The sequence below is a fragment of the Plectropomus leopardus genome, chromosome 3, assembly GCF_026936395.1.
Source record: "Plectropomus leopardus strain MGB_pleo_1.0 chromosome 3, ASM2693639v1, whole genome shotgun sequence".
In the NCBI taxonomy this organism is placed as follows: Eukaryota; Metazoa; Chordata; class Actinopteri; order Perciformes; family Serranidae; genus Plectropomus; species Plectropomus leopardus.
In genome coordinates, this window is record NC_142178.1 from 27,022,438 (window position 1) to 27,043,918 (window position 21,481).

The 21,481-nt window shown below is 38.5% G+C and overlaps 1 protein-coding gene across 1 annotated transcript in view; it reads left to right on the forward strand.

Annotated features, from left to right (window-relative positions):
• tacr3a (tachykinin receptor 3a) overlaps positions 1-18,615 on the forward strand; it is a 33,113-nt gene extending 14,498 nt beyond the window's left edge. Inside the window, exons 4-5 of the mRNA XM_042485640.2 lie at positions 10,155-10,351; positions 12,151-18,615. Coding sequence (XP_042341574.2) covers positions 10,155-10,351; positions 12,151-12,484 — 531 coding nt within the window. The 3' untranslated portion in view covers positions 12,485-18,615. The remainder of the gene's footprint in view (positions 1-10,154; positions 10,352-12,150) is intronic.
• The last annotated feature ends 2,866 nt before the right edge of the window (positions 18,616-21,481 follow it).

Here is a 21,481-nt window from a genome sequence, read left to right on the forward strand (position 1 = left end):
ACCTTTACCAACTTCTGTCAAGATTCTGGGAACGAAAAAAAAAGGGCAGTTCATATGTCTAAGTGAGTATGGGGAATTGTATGGAGTCATGAGTTCCTTTAAATATGGATGACAATGGAAATAAACACATTTAAAAACGAACTGAAGCCAATGAAATTGCCATCTTGATTTGGGTTGTAACAAGTTCAACAAATCAAACATAAAACAATGATGAGTTCTAAAAGGACATCTCAACAACAAATCTACATAGAGAATTAAATATAGTCAGAGATTTAAGATAAATGTCTGAAGTGTTTTGGTAAACAATATGTATATAAACAGCTCAATCTGAAGTAACAAAATCAAAACAATTCATAATTTCAGGTGATTGTAGACTAGTGAAAACATAGTCATGAATTTTATATAAAATTTCCACCAATACTTGCTCCTAAATCCTACCCACTAGACCTTTAGTCAAAAAAGTCGTAGTATATCTGTAAGGCAGCATTTGTGTCCCTTAAAATTTCAGAATACTATACTATATAAGTGTAGTTAGAAAACGCGGTTGAAACAACACATGATGAAATTCTGAACTCTCATTTTCATTCAAACCTATTAATCCTCTAAAACCTGGATCAACATTTCTTTCCTTTGGCTGCATTCAGACACCTTTTACATGTATAGAAACCTTTGGACCCCGATCAAATTAGCTTGATTTCTCTTAAAAACCTGGAATAAAAAGCAAATAAGAACTTTCCAAGAAATGTTTTTAAAAACAAAGAAAAAATGCCCTCAGAACAATGATTTTATAATTATCATAATTATATATTTTTAAATAATTTTGCAGAATTATTTAAGTTTTGTTTGTTTGTTTCTTTGGAGGTTTTATGTTTGTTTTTGTAATTTCTTCATTGTCATTTCTTCTGAAGTTGCTCATTGCCTTCTTTTGATGTTTTTGAAAGAAATCAAGCCAACTTGAACAGGTTTCAAAGGGTTAACTGTAGCAGCTAAAGCAGAGTGATGGCTTCTTCTTACAGTATGCTACCTCATCTAATTCCCACTGTGCTCCTCAGGTGTGATATTGTGCTTGAAGGCCGGATTAAACATTTGAGACATTTTCTGCCTACAGCTCATTTCTCCTCCCGTAAGCTTGCTAACCACAAGGGACCAAGTAAACCCTCACCATCTAATTTTCACCCTGACATTTACTGAGAAAATGCCACTCTCCTCTTTACCTCCGTTTTCTGTGTTGTAGAATTGATATACAATGGCGTTTAGATTACACAGACATGTTTCTGTGGCCTTCTTTGGTGTAGATTGACCCTCCTATACAACGGGGGGTGAATACAAACACATAAGATTTGACTCTTAAACCTGATGGAGGGGCTTAGACAATAGTAACTGTGGGGCTGAGCCAATTGCCTGCACTTGTCTCTCCTGGTTAGTGGTGGCATCTTCTTACAAGAAAAAAAACCATCTGTGAACATTTGCCATGTCCAATTATACTACAGAGAGGGAATTTATTCCATCCTGGACCTTTCATCCGCCAGCCCTCTTCCCTCCTGTGATGTTACAAGAAAATTTCCATGACCATGAAAATTATCTGATTAAAATCAATTGAACTGGCTACATATTCACTCTCTAACAAACTTGTTCATTCTCGTATAGCAGGCTGCAGATTCTATGCAGGAGCAGCTGTTGGCTGTTCAGTTGCTTTTTGCTTTGCATTCATCATCTGTGCTGTGAACCACGGACGCACGTTTGCTTTCAGTAACTATGACTATGCAAGAGGCATAACCTCGCATGTGTTGTTGTCCAAGGGCAGATAATGAAATCCAACATGAACAAAGTGTTTGCCACTTAGTAATATAATACAGCTGCTGCCCAGGGATCTCACCAGCTGTGTTGGTGAAATGAGTTGAATTGTTGACTTGTTCGATAGAGATACATATTCTGGGACTTCACTTTCTTAAAGATATGTTTATATTATTCGCATACTATTTTGTTTCCAAGTAGTCTTAGGGTCACAGTCTGCTTTGTGCCTGTAGATTTTTGGTTAATACTGAACTGACTTGTGTCTGTAATGGAATTTAGATTCATTTACATTGCATATATTGGTTAATCTGTCTCTGTTTTCACTTTTATTGATCATCTTTCAGTTGCTAAGAAATTGTATTCATTGTTATTCATTTGTGACTACTGATCCAGCCACTACTGACTATAAACAGCTGTTGAAATGCTGAACTTAAGTCCTCCTGAACTAAAAATAAGCACTGTGGAAGATGGCTGAATTAATGTTAGGACCTTGCAGCAGTTGTTGTTTGTTCCCTCCTGAATGTCCCTCATAAAATTTGGCCACAAGTCTCTGAGGCCCTCACAATAAACATAAAAAAAATCATGTTTACCTTACATGTTTTGTCCTAGCCTCTATCTGAGCACAATAGCACCAGTACTCCTGCTGCAGAACTATTGGATACAATGTGATTACCATTATTATTCTTATTATATAGCATTTTTTCCTCTCTGTGCATTTTTGTCCCACTGGTCTTTGTAGTGCAGCAATCATGGAACATCAAAGTGATAAAAAGCGGTAAGACTTCCTCCCTTTGAGGTCGGCTCTACTGTATGTAAATTTCATATATTTGTTCCTCACTCATGTCTTATTCTCTCTGCTCTGTCGGAGCCCATTTGTATTGGATTTTCAAGTTTAATTCAAGTATGAAAACCATCAAAGGGTCCCCGAATGTGCAGATACAATCACAAAAAAATGCATTTGCACATGTAGGCTACAGTATATCTATATCATAGTAACTGGGTGCGACTGAATTTCATAAATCATGATCAAATTATGTATCTCGCTGTGTTTTGCCTTTTTTTATTTGCAGAGTTTGGTCAAAATGATGCAGCTTTGATTTTCTTCTCCATTTAAATTTTATAAAGCCCAATGTGGTTTCTCATTTATGCAAACTGCTTTATAAATCAATTTTGCCTTGCCTTTTGTCCTGCTGCACTAATTGGGAAGAGTTTACATAATTTCTGGAGGACAAACCAGTGTTGTATGTACGAATAAAAAAAAATCAAAGTCCATTATCTTTCTTCCAGCTTTTTATCTCAAATTATTTAATCTTCCACTGGCATGTAATCTAAGAAACATGAATTGTGGGTTTTGAAATAAATGCAACACTGTCTTCCAGCAACCTAGGAGGTAACCTCTGTCAAGATAAATCAGACTCTGTAACCTTACTACAAATATACAGTAATCTTAATGTCTAGTGGTGCTCAGGAAAATTCAATCAACAGGAAGGAAGCCAAAAATGCAATTTATTTCACTCTCTGATGCTCTCTATTAGTTGTTATTCTAGTCCTTTCCTTCCATTCTGTTTTACAGGCAGACAATTGCTGGATGTACGTGATGTGCAATTATATATTTCTCTTAGTAGTTAGACCTTCCCTCTCTTCTTAGTCCTCTGGAAAATGACCTCTACATCAGGAACAAAGATAAAAAGTTTCTTAGTCAGAATTACTAAGCATCTCTTACTATCTCTGTGTGTTTGCAATACAAACAAACCAGTAAGTCTCTTCAGGACAAAGGTAGAAATAGTCAGTGTGAAATGTAATTTAGATGCTTTTAGTCCCAGTTATGAAGATTTGTCACATATTCAAGCAATTCTTATTACCTACTGGCTACCTTAGGGGCATTATATGTCTTAATTAAACAAAGACAGGTTCAATTCTTTCATAACGTTGTGTGAAAATTACTTCAGTATTGCTCTTTCAATAATATTCTGCAAACCTAATGACCTGGCACTCTAGGTTATCTGTAGTAAAGAAACTTAAACTTTTAAAAAGTCAACCCTTAAAGGTATACTATGCAAAATGTTCCTAATAAAACAATGCATGGACTCATAAAAAAGTAATCTCTCTGTCATGTCTTATGACTCACTAGAAGTATGTGGTGGTGTATTTTTCTGCAGGGAACTGTATCTATCTGTATCTACACTGTATCTATTTTTTCTTATCATCTAATTTACTGTGTCCAGGACATTCCAGGTATGGATTTCATAAAAAAAGGTAGCAACCTGGTGCCAAACCTTAAGCAGCATGCATCCAAGAGAAAGCTACAAAAATTGCAGACAGCGCTGAAAAAAAAAATGAAGATCTTAAGTCCAAATGAGATTTCGTTGTCACTTTTTCTGGTGATACTGTTTTCAAACAGTAACCAAGGATTCCTGCAGAGTATACCATTAAATAAAGTACAGATATATCATTATCATTATATTACAACTGATGTTTGAATGAATTTTTCAGCCAGTATACACACACAGCCAATCTGGGGCAGCTGTGGGTCAGAAGGTAGAGCTGGTCGTCAGCAAATGGGGAGTTCGTTCCCTGGCTCCTTCAGTCAAAGTATCCTTGGACACCTGCTCGAGCACAGCTTGTGCACACAGCAGGACTCCAATGTCCACTTATAGGGTGACATTTCATGTACAACTGCCTCATACTCAAGTCTGATGAGAAGCCGTTGCACTAGAAACTAAATAAATAGTGGACACAGGATCCCTGCAGTGTGCAAGTATTTGTTTATTTCATATTTCTCAAGGTAGCCCTGCTTGACAGACAAGAAGTCTTGGGGGCAGGGGGATTATTTGATTATCTGAAAGATCTTTACTTGAATTTTCCAGGACTTATGCATTTTCATTCCCTTTAGAAAATAAATAAAATACAGAGCATGTTTGTGTTGTTGGTGTGTAATCTACAACCAGAATCAACCTAATATGCAATTTCTGAAGGGCATACTGAGACGGCTTGTCAGAATGCCGTAAAATAAATCAATCTAAAAAATGTTAATGTGTATGGGGTGAATAATACAACATATATTCAATCATTCATTTAAACTTTATTTATGGAGCACTTTTCATACAAAGAATGTAGCACAGAGTGCTTCACACAATAAAAATGTAAAACAACATAAACAACAACCCCCCCAATCCTAACCACCCCTTCTCTCCCAGCCCCACCGCAACCCCAGCCCAAACACCATGAAACACCATGGGCGAGGGCCATGGAGGGGCCAGGAGATACCCAAATATTAACACAACATTTATGTACCGACATGATTGACCAGAAATAACAAATTGTTTTGGTTAGTTTTAGTCAACAGGCATCTGCCGTACCCAACAAAAAGGATGTTTGGTTATTTTCAAAAAAGGAACATTTGAAGGAGCACATTTCAGATCCTTTGGCAGGCGGTTCCAGCTCGTGGAATGCATAAACTGCTGCAACTCCAGTTTTGGAGTGGCCTCTTGATGATTTTGAAAGGCCAGCACCAGATGATCTGAGAGATCTGGAAACACATAGCTCAGGCCTATGGCTTTTTCCTGTTTGCCTCTTGTAACCACAATCTCAGGCTTGTAGGGCAGACCATTAGTACATCAAAAGTGCATCTTTTCCCACTATCCTTGAGCCACACATTCAAAGTAAGAGTCTCTAATTTATCAACAAGTGTATGGATACGGCTTCAAATCTCAACTTTATTTCCAGGACTAAGCATCTCTCCTGAACCTGGTCCTTGAGTTCATCAATCTGTCAATCTAAACATTTCTGGTCAGACATCCTGCTCATTAGAAAACATTGCCACCCACCGTCTTTCATGTTACAAAACCCCATACTATCCCCATACTCAATAATTTTTTATTTACTTGCACATCTAGTACAGGCACCCCAGAGATCAACCTCTACTGAAATAAAAAAAAAAAAAACAGCCTCTCTCAGTCTTGGAACCCATCCACTTTTGGTCTGATGACAGTAAGCCTGTGGGGATGAGGGCCAATGATCCGGTGTAGCCAGCAGATATCTGAGCCAAGACTCCCTCTTTCATGCATCAGTCATTAGGGGTAATCTCTTTAAACAGATACCTGCATATGAATCCAGATTTTTTTTAATTAAAAGCTAAAGCTAACATTAAGCTAAATTGTCATCACATGATAGCTGATGGGTTGCGAGATTTCAATGCACTCAGCTTTTTCACACGGACTGTTTACCTGCTATTCAAACATGACTGGTCAATACAACTCAACTTCAAATGGATTACAAACGGAAACCAGAACACTTTCAATGCCAAATTCTTTCTAAATTACAGCCATACCATTGTACAACGCTCAAAATTTGTGCTTTGACATCCTTATCTCTCATGATGAAAAATGGCAGGGGGACAGACCTTTAATACATCTCGGTCTCATTGTAGCTCACAGCCTTAAAGAGAGTTGAATAGTGTTTATATAAACCACTGCATGAGCTCACCTCAGTGTCCCGCGCTTCAGGATATACTTTCAGCATTGTTTATACTGCTGTGTGAGGAAGAGACTATGAATTCTGTCTTTTTATCATGCTCAAAATCTTGGCTGAAATCCCTGACTGGATTTTACAGTGAAGAACTTAAGAAAGGCTTTCTTTGACCATTTTCTGTTGCATGGACAATGTTGGTATCACTTTTTTTTATCAACTTAAAGAAATGCTGTTTTACTTGTCCCCTTCTGGCCTGTTTGAAATGGCTGATAAGGCACAATAACACTTATTTGCTTGTTTATAGCACCAACATCTTCTGTTAAGGATGACATATTTACATGCATGGTCAGAATTAGAAGGTATTTAATTTTTTTTTGCACAGCTCACAAATTATTTCAATTTATTGCAGTTCTTTAATATATGCCAAAACAAGAAGTCTACAGTAGTGACTGTGATCAAGCAGACAGATACTTAAAATATACAAGAGGCCAGCCTCTGATAAAATGTCCTTTGTGTTTACACATTAGTTATATACTGTAGATACCATGGAGTTCTCTGGGAGTCCAAATGTGGACCATTTAAATAAGAGCCAAGGGCACTATGCTATTATGTTTCTCTGCCTCCTCCTTTACATATGAAACCTGTTGAAACTTAAAGCAATGGGACAGCTCAGCCCTTTCAAAAAGGCATTGACAGGAAACCAAAGAGTACAAGATTTCCAACACTTCAGTATGTCACATAAAATTATCTTAACATAGATTTTGTGTGTATGACAGCTTTTTCATCTGTGCCATAGACCTCCATTGTTGTCCAAAATTATACAAATCATATATGATATAAGCTGTACAAGGCAACGGTGTTGCTCTGGTTGACGTGTTTTCTTCACAATGAACAGAGGCACTGAGGCTTTTTTTGAATCTGTCTCACAAACAATGGCCTGCTGCCATCAATACCTACTAGAACGCCAAATATATACCCTACTGAAAAACTTACTGACAGCTTCATAACTGTTTAGCAGCCACCTAGCACAGTTTACAACTCTGCTTATGTTATGCCATAAACTTCTGGAAACACACACTCAAAACAAGGGGTGCCAGGACTTTTGTTTAGATTTCAGCAGGAACTCACTGATGTCTGTTTTGTCTCTGGTGGCTTACCTCTGCAGCCAGCCGCCGAGGAGCCACACTGTGTTATAAATGATGCTCCTCGTTATCACCCAGAGACAATACATTTTTCCTTACTTCTACTTAGAAGGAGGGATTGAAAGATTCTTCGAATAGATGGATGGAGAAATGATTAAAAAATGGCTCACAGGTAAAAGATATCTATGTAAATGCTAGAAACACTTTATTAGCATTAGACTGTTCTTCTTCCTCCTGTAACCAAAATCTTCTGTGAATTTGCATCAATGTGCAGCCCAGTGTTTCAGGAACTTCATTCACACTGGTTTATTCCCCCACTTTACATTCAGTGCCAACACAGGTGGTTGTTTGCAATATGTTGAAAACTAAAGGTAGCAGGAGCAAAGAGCGAGATTTAAATTTTGACATTGTTGTCTGGTGATAGGGTTGGTAAAATAATGACGCGTACACCTGTCGTTTTTCTGATGGGATTTTGAATGAGAGTTATTGGTGAAAATGCTACTTTCAAAGTGTGCCTACAGTCATGGTCTAAAAGTATCTTCATCAGCATATTGTAAAAGTAAAAAATTCTGTTACACATACTGAAATTGTTTATATTCTCACAATTTTTGCATAATTTGAACCTTTTTAATGGCATTCTAGATAAAACTTTTTTTTTAAACCATTGTGAACATCCTAACCAGGAATTAAAATAAAATTTGGCCTTCCACAGCAAATTAGTTGTAGGACATCTGTTCTTAGAGTCCTGTTGAATGGCAAGCAACTCCAGCATTTCTCTTCATTTTAATTTAATTTAACCTACTCATCATTCTTACAGTAAACGCAACAATTTTCATCCATTCATCCATCCACTGTCGTCCCCTTATCCAAGGCCGGGTCGCGGGGGCAATGCAAAGCACTCCAGATGTCCCTCTCCCCAGCAGCGCAGTCCAGCTCCCTCTGGGGGATCCCAAGGTGTTTCCAGGCCAGACAAGATATTTAATTCCTCCAGCGTGTTCTGGGCTGAACACTGGGCCTCTTACCAGTTGGACATGCCCAGAACACTTCTAGTGGGAGACATCCCGGAGGCATTTTTATCAGATGCCCGAACCACCTCAGCTGGCCCCTTTTGACGAGAAGGAGCAGTGCCTCTACTCCAAGCTCCCCCAGTATGTCTGAGTTCTTCACCTTATCTCTAAGGCAAAGCCCAGCCACCCTCCAGAGGAAACCCATTTCGGCCGCTTGTATCTATGAGCTCATTCTTTCAGTCACTACCCCGAGCTCATGACTGGGTGAGGGTTGAAACATAGATGGACGGGTAAACCGAGAGCTTTCCGACTCAGCCCCCTCTTCACCACAACAGTCCGACGCAACTCCTGTATCACTGTGGATGCCGCAACAAACTGCCTGTTGTCACACACCATTCTACCTTCACTTTTGACCAAAACCCTGACACTTGAACTCCTTCGCTTAGGGCAACAACTCCCACCCCACCCTTAGAGGGCAATCCACCGTTTCCACTGGTGCTGACTCTAACATATCCCAACTAGTTCACACTCGGCTGCAAACCGCCCCAGTGCATGCTGGAGGTCACGGTGTGATGTAGCCAACAGAACCACATCATCTGCAAAGAGCAGATTTGCAATCCCGAGTCTCCAAACCAGACCCCTTCGTCCCCCTGTCTGTGCCTTGAGATTCTGTTAATGAATATCACAAATTCAATCTGGGAACATGTTTGACTTAACGCCAAGTATCCAGACACAGCTCTCACTTTGGTCATACAGGGACCACATGGCTTAATTGTCAGTTAAGCTAAATCTTAAGCAGCAGCAGTATGTGGTCAACCCAGTCGTCAAAAGAAAATGAAGCATTGTACATCTCTGCAAACCACCAATATGTTACATTTTGCACGTTTCAAGCATATATCAAAGTTTCTAAAGTGATGAGCTGACTTTGCCATCTGGAGTTGGATGGGATGGTGGGTAGCTTGTAACACAGGTGAGACATCTGTCAAGCATTACAGCATTACAGACAAAAGGTCGAAAAGAACAAGCAACAACATTGCCATTCAACAATTCATGGGTATTTTAAGCCAAAAAATGATCTTCTATGAACCAAAACCAAATCCTCTGTGTCATATATTAATACAATAGTCTCTGCAGATTTGTACCCAGGTTATCTTTTGTACAATGCTTTGTACATGCAAATGGCTCCCTCTTGAAACAAAATGACAAGTTAAATGGCAAAACTTTTTTTTTGGTTAAGTATTTTCTCTTTTGAATGGTTTTGTTTTGTGTTATGTAGTATACCTTGAGCTTTGTATCGTTGTGTTTGTTCTTGGTATCTCTTGAAAACGAGATGATGACATCTCAAAGAGTTTATCCTGATTAACTTGATAAATTTGATTTGAGTTGACTTTGTTTACAGTGCTACTTTGAAGTAGTTTTTAGCATACGTTATAAGATCCAAGGTACCAGAACATATGTTGTCCTGCTTCCCAGTCTTACATTGATGCATCACCTGGTTGTTGCCTTCAGTACCAGGTGCTACCAAAACACTGTAATTCAGAAATGGATTGAAATGACATGCTCCATATTCTTCCCACCAAATATTCATCTCACTCAGAGAGTGATATCAGTAATTTCTCAGTAATTTCCTTTGGCTTACTCACTGCTGTCATTCCCTCTGTCAGCCTCACTGCTTACAGGAAACCTAAACACAGCTAACAGTGACAGCTTGTGAACATTTCTCATCATCGCTCTCTTGCAGGTAGTGAAGATGATGATCATCGTTGTAGTGACCTTTGCCCTCTGCTGGCTCCCCTTTCATGTCTACTTCATTGTGACGGGTCTCAACAAGGATCTGAACAAGTGGAAGTACATTCAGCAGGTTTACCTGTTAGTGCTGTGGCTTGCAATGAGCTCCACCATGTACAACCCCATCATCTACTGCTGCCTCAACAGCAGGTAAGTAACAACAACGTGGTGCTGACAAGCTCATAAACGAAATGGTTAATGCTGCTACTAAAGCTGGGCACATACTGTACCTTTTGAGCCCATTTTAGAATTGTTGTTTTATTCCAACTCCCACTGTACAAGTAAATTGCCTGCGATTTCAAGCCAAAGCACAATTTATCTTCTCACGCTGTATGGTACAATCGTCAAGCCACGACCTCAATGTTAACACTAAACATGTAAAATAGATAATGAAACAGTCCAACTGCTCCTGAGTGCCATTCTGGCTTTTGACAATTGTCAATAAAGATTAATTTGGAAGAAGTCTGTTGGCTTGCAGAGGTTCACAGTAAAAAAAAAAAAAAAAGACATCCCTAAATAAGCTTAAAATTTAATTTCTGCAGAAAGTGGTCACACCCAGTTTTAATTCCCTCTTTCATGGGCTCTCCCTCTCTGTCTCTCTCTCTCACCCACACACACATGCACACTCACACACACACACACACGTTAGCCAATTAGCAGCACCAACAAATTGGCTAGACTACACTGAGCGATTGATCGAGTGAGGCAGAAAGGCACTGACCTTGTGGTATCGACTCGTGGCTCTGCTTCAACTGTGTGCGAGCCTGTCCACTGATGACCAAAATTTATTACATGTCACAAATTCATCTAACATTAGATGGTTGAGCAGTTGGTCGGCCATGATCAGTCCTCGCTCCCTCCTATACACTGCACGGCAAACAACAACAAACGAATAACTGATGTTTTGTTACATAACATCACAGTGTGTACTTAAGTTCCATTAGATCTTTTGTGGGAAGATAAAAGTTAGGCATGAAAACGTTTTGTGACAGAGCAAAGAAAAACTCATCAGTTTAGCAATTTCAGTTACTTTTTTTTACATTTTCTTCATACATCCCAGTTTTTACTTTTTATGTGGTCCATGGTCTTTTGGTACATTTGTCTCAAAAAGTATTAAAGAGTATTTCAAATGATGAAATGTGTTTTTAACAATGACAGCTGAAAACAAGTTTATAACCTGAATAGCACAATGTGACTGTAGAAAATTGCTCTTTTGCAGTGATTCTCTCATCTACTCATAAGAGTGAGTTTGATTCTTTATGCTTTTGTCAAGCATCTGAAGGTTTTTAGAGTAGAAATTAACGCAGCCTCAGTGCATTGAGAAAAGGATTTACAGCCAGGATCTCAAGTACTGTCGGTTTACTGCTGAGTACTCTCACAGTAAATGCTCCACTTCCACTCCAACTGACATGTTTTTCATCACTGCACAAATATTTAGACGTGCCTTTTTTAAAAGCTTCAGGGACACCTCGATACAATCTCCTCTCAGCTGAAGAGCTAACTTTTGCTGTGCTGCTGCTTGCAATATATGCTTCTTTTTGTCTTATTAAAGCTCCAGTATGTGGGATTGCACAGTGAGGAAAATCTGAAACCTTTCCCAAGAGTCAAGCATGTTAGAACTACAAAAAATATGAATGGCTTTATCTAGAGCCAGTGTTGGATTTGTCCGTTCAAGGCTAGAAACAATATTGCAGACTCTGGAAAGAGGACCCGCTCATATGTAGATATAAACAGCTCATTATAAGCTAAACACAATAATTCTATTTTTAGGTGATTAAACACTAATAAAAGCATAGTCATAAATTCAATATAATACAATTTCTGCCAATGGATGCCCCAAAATCCTTTTTTAAAAAACATTTTAAAGAAATATTTTTTTTCATGTTATTTTCCCTTTATTTTGCCCTGTGTTTTCCAACCATTCCCCCTCCCTCTTGATGTGGCACCAGATTTCGAGCTGGTTTCAAGCGAGCATTTCGCTGGTGCCCGTTCATCAGGGTATCCAGCTACGATGAGTTGGAACTACGCTCTACACGGCTGCATCCAACACGCCAGAGCAGCATGTACACGCTGTCCCGAATGGATACCACTGTGGTGGTGGTTTATGACCCCGCCGAGGGCGATAGCGGTGCTGGGGGCGGCTCTGGAATTAAGCAGTCCCTGTCCACAAGGAAGAGAAGCTACATCACGTCTCGCCACTCTGAAGTCACTGGACACAATGGTGGCGGTGTGAAAACGCAAAATGGAGGGGCTCCGAGCGCTCAACCAGAGGAGTTCTCTTGAAGGGAGTTTTCGCAGACTCACACACAGACATGTGCATGTAAGAAATGCATTATACATTGTACATACACCCGGTGCACAGATCTTTGCTTAATTTAGATGTAGAAGCATTGTATCAAAGTGGTTATTTTTACATGCAAAGAATGACCGCGTGGACAGAGAGATTATTTAATACTTTAGCTTGATGGATAATATTGAAGACGCTCTGGAGCATGGAGGGGTCACTGAGCAGGTCCACTGGGTACAGATGAGGGTCAGGGGTCAGTAAAAAGTGAATGTTATCAGCAGTTGTCATTTAAAAGTCACACAGCTCAACGCATTGAAGTCCCTGTCAGTTGTTTTTTTTTCTGATTTTTTAATATTGGAAAGAGAGTGTGATTGACATGTATTTTTGTTATATATTATTTCAGTTTTCCCTACATAATACATCTAGCAATTTAAAATGTTTCACAGAAGAATAGCTCTGCTTTTAGAAGACATTGAATGCATCACAGGTTTTTTTCCAGTGGTTTCCGTTATGAATTTGTGTTATTATTTTTGTATAATTTTGTGTATTATCTGGAAGAGGAATGTCAGCGTTGATCTGGGGCAATTTTCCAACAATCTTAACATGCAGATCCCAAAAGGTGGAAGCATCACAATTGATAAATGGTTGCTGTTTGAGTCCTACAGGGTTTCTCCATTCTCATGCATTTCCAACAAGTGTGGTGTTTGTTAGATGTTTAGTAATCAACAGGATGGTAAATTTTCTCATGTTGCAAACTGCAGCTTGGTGAAACAGATCTGCTTTGGCAGGATGCTTTGGAATCAATTCATACAATCTCTCGCCCTGGGTAGTTCACGGTTTATTCTTAACTGAAAGCAAAACGTTAGAGTCAAGGTTAACCTGCAGAATAGCCCTGAAAAAAGTGCGGATTGATTGTTTGCTACTGGGGCTGGGGTGGATGGAGTTTTGTTTGTGTCCATGCCAAGGAGACTACTGTCTCATAATCCGTCCATGCTCAAGAGAACCCTGAACAACCTGTGAAGTGAACAACAACTTGTACACAAAGTTAATTTCATTGACAATGACAGAATTTGTTGGCCAACAAACTTTTTTCACATGACTAAGACAAGACAATGATGACACAGCAGTAATGTCATTCATCACTAACTGTGTCTATAACTAAATGTAATAGTAGTGACAAGAGGTGAGAAGAAAATTAAGTTTAAAAACAAAAATTAAAATCTCTTTAATTTTGTTGCAAAGTGCCAGAAAGTGCAGCAGTGCCCATATTTACCAGCCATTCAAACAGGATGAACTGTGGCGCTCAGCTCAAGGTACAAGGTATTTGTCCTCGATCCCGCTACATTGTTTGAGTTGAAGGATGAATTGATGAAAATCACCAGCTACTATAAGAATTTGATCCACTTGCTAGGGCTTGTTGATGCTGGTGGCATCATGCAGTTCCTGCAGTGCATTTTTTGAATTTGCATTAGAGTCTTTTGTCTTTATGGCTCCCAACAAGGTCCGCCCGTCCAGGGCAAATAGCTTGATTGAGATGTTACGGGTTAACTATGTCTCTGTGAAGATGTGCACAGAAAAGTCTCTGATTTCCCGTTGCTGAGTGAGCCTCAACTGCATCTCACTTTATTTTCCTGTGACCAGACATTAGCCAGAAAAAGGCTTTTTAGAGGAACAGTTCTTGGTTCAAGTTGGTCAGCCTCACCCTGATGCTGATTCTCCTCCCTCTCTTTGTCCAGCGCTTTCAGTTTTGTTTCTCCTCTCTGGTCTGACTGGCCGCTCGGTGTATGCTTTTGGAGGGGATCCTCTCGTGGTCTTCTGCGTTCCAAACCCCAGACAACTTTTCCCAATGTTGGTAAATGCTTCTCTGTTGTAGAAAAGTCATGCTTTAGCAGAAGAGGCCATGGAGTTGAAAAAAATAGAAAAAATATAGCAAATATGTCACAAGGTTTCGAGGAACTACTGGCTGCTGCATCTACATGCACCTCCATCGTCATAATCCGTCCATATCCAGCTCACAATCTGCAGCAACAGTTTCAGCGTCTGGTCTATATTTTTCCTCAGGACTACGTCAGCAGCATACAATGAGCACAAACAACCCGCTCTCATTGTCACGTTGTCAAACAAAGATGCTTTGTCACACCCCTCGGTGGGTGATAGTGACCAATAGGGCACCCATTATTGTATCTGTGACACACATCTGAAACACAGCAGTTTTCATTTACTAACTCTAAACTTAAATAGTTTCTGTGGCTAAGATAAAACCAAAATGCCCAGACTTTAAGTTAGCTCATACTTTCCTTAAAAAAAGAATAGGATGAAGTAGATTAGATGTGATTTTTTAAAAATAAATTTAAAAAAAGGACAAATGACTCGAGACTAAGACTAAATAAGAAATAGCAGACAAACACTACTTAAAACAGCATAATCATCTAAATTCAAGCATGTTACCCTCAGTTTTCTCCTTATCCAATAACTGTTCCTCTGCATTGATGAAATACTTTTTCATTACAGAACATTTAGCTCTGACTGAGATTAGCTTTTGTGCACAGTCAGCATTGCTGTTTCGTTAAGGTCTGTATCCCACAGTTCAAATTATTTACAATGAAGTTAATCAGTTGTGCTTAGTATTTTGCTGTTAGGAGTGTGGGACTGTCTCAATCTGAAATCTGAAAATATGCCAAGGTGATTGTTAACTGTGAACCTTCTGTGATGCAGAGGATTCACTCTGCGTCTCTTCCCCCTGAGCCATGAATGAGCGGCTACAGAGAGGCGCCAGTGGAATAGCTGTTGATTGAATTCCTTTTGGCTCCATATGTGGCTTTGCGTTTGGCTCTTAACATACTGAAATTGAGTTTGGCTGTCAGTTGTGTATGGTCACAAGGAACACGTTTTCTGTAACTAGAAACAAGCCACAGGCAAAATCCAGTAATATACATTCGCAGTATGCATAAACAGGCTGCTAAAGGGGCTTGGGCATATTAAAAGCAAACTAACCAACCTAGTGAGTCAGTGTGTGTCAGATTAACATTTGCAACACAATTAAGGAAAAAATAAAGAAAGCTGCAAACTGAAGTGAAACTTTTGTTTCACTATTGTATAATGTTCTTTTAAATGTCTACATACAATGTGTATTTAGAAAGCAAGACAGTTTTACCTAACACTGGCTCTGCCCTCTACTGGACTCTATAGTTATAGTCTCCTCCAATCACAAGCTCACATTTGCCCAATGAAATTTGCATAAACATAGCAAGCTAATCAAAGCACGCCTGCAGGAATATGTGCAGACTCTGCAGTATACAAGGCAGCACAAACCGCTATTTGCTATCCTTTTTCTCTTTAGCGATGCCATTTTTTCCCAGTGATGGGCTTTCTCCACGATTGAGTCGCCACATCACCTCATCCATACCTTGATGTAGACCAAAAGAAAAGCGGTGTTCAGCAGCCACCAGTCTGCAAGGTCTGCCAGGCACTGCCCGAGTTTAAATGCTAGCAGCAGTAGGATCATTTAAAAAGCTTTGACATGATAACTGTAATGAGAGTGTTGCACAGTATACTGAAAAGAGGGTACTTTTTTTGCTGAAAATGGTTCAATACTAGAATTAACCAACATTTGGTACCTGCTGTTGGTAAAATTTGTCATGATCAGTTAACAAAAAAGATGATTTAACAAAACAAACTCCCAAGTCTGAGAGCCCACACTGAGGGCGAACCTGTTGACATAACACGGCCTGTAGGCAAAAGCTGCTAAAAAACAAACATTAAAAAAAATGCGTTGTGCAAGGGAGGACTTCAAACCTCACCAACACCCCAGTGACAGACACCAAGAGTACAAAACTATTGTGACAACACTAAATGAGAGTCAGTGACATGGAGACACTTGCTCAATTCACCGACACTCTGCCGCTGCCTCTGGTTGTCCCCGCTGACACAGCAATTTTGTTTGTAGCTGATGACAAAAATATCTCATCAGCATCCAGCTGTAGGCAGATCTTGATTGGTCGGCTACGTTTCTGCAAAGTTAAATGGATGTTTTGTGGATTTTCAACCAGCTTTGTATCAAACAATGTGGACAGTATGTGTAGATGAAGTGTGTACACCCCCCCCCACACACAAGGAAACACCACTACCTTTCAGGGCTGCTGGTATTATTGGTATTATTAAAGTCGATGCTCAAACTTCAGGCTGTACTGTACAAAGAGTATACAGCTGATTAAGAGACACACACGCCCCTCTCTCTGTCTCTCAAACTTGGAACAAAATTTTATCAAACGATAAAACTAAGTAGTGTTCATCGAATAGAAATCCAGATTACCTTATCGCACTGACTGTTTCTCTTTAAAATGTGTTTGAAAAAAACATATTCAATGACCTATTATGCAGTAATGGTGAGTGTTTGTAAACAGGAAGTGGGCACCACATGGCTTATTGTACAGTGAAAATGGGCACTCAAAAATTAGGTCATCAGTATTACCGATAGAGTCCAGTAAAGGGCTCTGCCTGTGGTAGCAGAACTAGGGTTGCAATACTCTATCGTTTATTGCCTTTTTCAGCTTTCAGTAGTTTCTTCCAGCATGCTGTTATCATGAGTTGCCTTTTTTTAACTCTCTGCTTGTTGTGTGCAAAGATTATATGAACCACAGTGGCACCATATCCCCTCTGACTCTGAAGACAGCGTCGCAAAGACATGAGTCACGGCTGGGAATTACGTGTGTTAATAGCTCTGTTTGACTTCTTTTATCATTTGGGCAAGTGATTTGTTGTGTTACTTTCCACCAAACATACTTTTTTTAAAAGATACTGAAAAATATTAAATAATAATAATAATAATAATAATATAGTGTCCAGCTAGTTGCAGGTAAAGTTCAACTGAAAATATTATACATAGCAAATAAATATATATACAAATTATATGTACAAAAAAAGGCAAAATGTTCCCAGACATTGATTTTGTCCTGTATGATTGCAACCATAGAAGCATTTGTAAATGTCACTTGTTATTATTACCAACAGTTTTGAATGTTAAAAGACTTAATGAAAGTATTTACCTAAGAATGTGAAGAAAAACAAGTTGTGCATTTCAATGTCATGTATTTTTGAGCTGTTGTCTAATCATTATATTGACGTTGGTTAAATATTTATATGTGGTACTTGATCTATTTTCATGTTTCTCTGTATAAATGTATGTGTTTTGTACGAATGTACAGTTCAGTGTGTGCCTCTACCTCTGTCAAGTGGTGAATATTTTATTTGTTACGTCTTTAAAGGATCATTTATTTGTTCAACCTGAGCCTCATGTCTTTGTTCTTTCCACCACACAGTCTATTGCGATGACAGTATGTCACTACATTTCGTCCCCTTTGTTTTGCTGGAAGCACTTCTTTCACTGCCTTTATTCAAAAACTGCACTCAGGTTGATATAAACTAATAAATTATCCTTTAAACTAATATTCTAATATTATAATTAGTGGCAAATGAGTATTCTTTTGGTGATTTGAGAGGAATTGTAAGAACTCTTTATTATTGATAAATGACCTCATAGTTCTATATCACATTTCTTATGGTGGGACCTTTGTCCTGGCTCTGCATTGGTCAGTGCTGATGTGTTGTGTGTGGTGTAGCTTTATTGCAACGCTCTTCTTTAAAATATCACGAGTTTTGACAAGTGACATGACATGCTTATGATGAAATGTAGCTGTGACTTATTGCAAGCGCAGTCCATTTTTAATGAGGGAAACATCAGTAATTGAGCAATAGTATTTTACTTTATTTTGGTTTGGCTATTGTAATAATCCGCAACTTTTAAATATCTCAATTTTCTGGGATTTTTCATTCACTGTACAGCACAAACTGCAACTCTGTCATTCTGTTCATTCAAGTCAGAGCAACAACCCAGGTATATTTATTTTCTTGGTTTAAATGCTACTTTCAGACCATTAAAATGCAGTGCAATGACCACTCATCGCTAAAGGAGTCACAAAAATTGAGATCAACTCAAATGTTGCGGATTATAATATTAAATTGCCTTTTATTCAAGTGTCAATATGTGTTGTTGTCGCTGTCTTGCTATAAAAAAAAAATGTTAATAAATGAAAATAAATCCATACAAAAATTAAGTATGAACATTGGATTCGAGGCAGTTCAGTACCAGACTTTAACATTTCATCTATCTCATTTCTGTAGTCAGTCTGTCAGAGAACCATCTGGAGTTTTACACTAAACAACAACAGTTTTCCTGACCTTCCTAATCCACAGTTCATGGCAGCATATAGATAAACAACACTGGTGAGAGCAGTTATTCATGGCCAGAGGCATTATGTTTTTGGGATGTTCACCCATCTCTGTTTCCCATTCGTCTGAACGTGACTTCTCAAGAACGCTTCAAGGGAATTTCTTAAATTTGGCACAAACATTTACTCAGACTCAGCGATGAACTGATTAGATTTTGGTGGTCAAAGGCCAAACTAAGACAGGGTTGCACCATAATTTAAGATTAGCTCTTATAAGAGTTTAGTAAAACCTTTTTTTAAATGAAACCCAGTTTTAAAAAATTAAGCAGAGCTCTCTTGCACCATTAAAAATTAATATTGGTTTAGTAGAGTCAAGGTTATTTATTTAAATAGAATTTAAACTTCATCATCATAGAAGTGGGTTGACTCTGTCTAAACTTTCTTAGAGGAACTTGATTATTTTGCTCAAAAGACAGCCTTTGTAAAACGCCCTCAACTGTGGGTTTAAAGTTTACCCTGGATCACAGTTTTAATCCAACAGTAATTTAATCTACTTTTAAACTAAACTGTGATTTACAGTGAGGTTTAAATGTAATCTTTTGAAAATTTAAGCTAGTTTAAAAGTTTGCTGCAACAGAATTTAAACTTAAACCATGAATTAATCAGGTTTGAAAGTTAATCCTTGTTGGTGCAATCCAGCCTAAAGCACCACTCATCTGAGCTGGCGAAATGCGGGCTGTCTCAATCACATTTCTTCTTCTGCTACACTGCCTGGATTTATACTCCTTCATCACAAACATTACAACAACATGGCTTTCCAAATAAGTGTTGCTGTGAGCATTGTGGACTTTGTCCTCCAGATGTTCCTTGTCCACAGAGTTGCTTCAACTGGCAGATGTGTGTGTAATCAGGCAACAGTCATCAAACAACCACTTTTGGAATTACTTGATTACTTCCCTCATCAGCTGATGACAATGATGCTCCATGAACAAATCTGTTACCGGTGACATCCACCCCTTTGGGTTTAACTTTTTTTTCTTTCTTGTTATCAGAAGATCATGGTTTAATTACTGGAGCTTGTAAGAAACCACCAGCTGAAGCTGAAGCACATGATGAAAGCTAAGAGACAGAGAGTGGATAGAACAAAAGATCAAAAGATTAATTACAACATGTCACACACTGGAATGCATTTACCACCAACGACTTATAGTAACACAGCATGTTAATGTCTGAGAGCATCACTTTCCTTTTTTTTATGGTAACTTGATGTGGAAGAGCGGCAGAAAGGTGTCCTTCAAATGTCAAGTTTTGCAGTCTATCGCTGCACTGAAATGTTAAACTAATATTCCTTAAAAAAAGGAAAAAAATGAAATATTCTGTTTGTTTTGTGAAGGTAAAATATTAAAAGAAAAGGAGGGCATGTTCAGACCTCATCACATTCAGGTTCTACAAGTTAAACTAATAGCAGATGTCAGAATGTGGAGCTTGAATATTAATTTCTAATGCACATAAAGCCTAAGGTTGTTCAATTATTCATCAAGGTTGTATTAAACTATTATTTTACTCTACAGTGGTGAACGCTGCTAAATCAGGCAATAGGTATGCAGAAGCTTGTCTCTGCTTTTCGACACTGCTTTATAGTGCAGTCTGGTCTGTGACGATGCATTTGTGACAAAGGTTTTATATGTTGCATTTGAATATATAGTATACAAATACGTGTATAGAGAACAAAAATGTAACTTAATATATAGGAATATAAAACAGAACCGTTAATTGCATATAAAAAGTGACATGTTAGAAGTATTAAAGGATTTTTGAAGGATTTTTTATCTGAGGTCAGTTGATTTCCTCTGTTGAGGGCCCAGTGAATACTGAATCTAGAGACCGTTGAGTTAAAAAAATTCATGCACATTTTTTTGACACCAGGTCCTGCTTTAAAGAGGAAGTGCTATTTGACTCTGAGAAGAAGCACCGATTTGCACCTCTAAATAAGGCAATTGTTACACACCAATCCACGTCTTCTGCACGTGGAGGATTGCCAGTCAGCCGGTCTGTGTCAGACCGTTTGGCAGGTCAGTCGTTTTTAGAACAGCCTCTTACCCACCACCGCGGAGCAAAAGAAAGGTACCATAAAGCTGTCAATTCCCCTGGCATGGCTGCTTCTAATGTACACACTTTAATGTCTGGTAGTTAAAATCATTTACTGCTTCTGCACTTCTCCAACAAAAACACATTTATCATAGTCGCCACTGTTCGCTATATTAACATAACACTGAATGGATCCATTCTAATGATAAAAAAGACAATGCTTCATTAGTCCCACAGCAGGGATTTTGCAGTCTAACAGCAGCAAAGTGGACAGTGCAAAATAAGAAGTAAAAACAGAAAGCAAAACATAAACAAATGAACAGTGAAAAAAGCAAGTAAAAAATAAGTAGACAGACCAAATGCTTTGAGTCACATAGTATGTAGAAAATATTGATATTGCACAGTTTAATCGTTTGAAATCTGAGCAAATTGGTCCATTTTTTTAAAAAAACATGGAGGAAAAGCACCACGCAACTTGAAGACAACAAGAAATGTCCCATGAACTGCAAGAAATTTGTAAAAGGTGACAAGAAAAAGACCAGATTTTTTTAGAAGGTAGAATGGGTGAAATTTTAAAAAAGTTTATGGGGGAAATAAAAAAAATAAACCTGTCCATAAAACTATTTTCATTATGATTGTAATCATATATTTCAAATTATGTTCCAGGAAAAAAAAAAA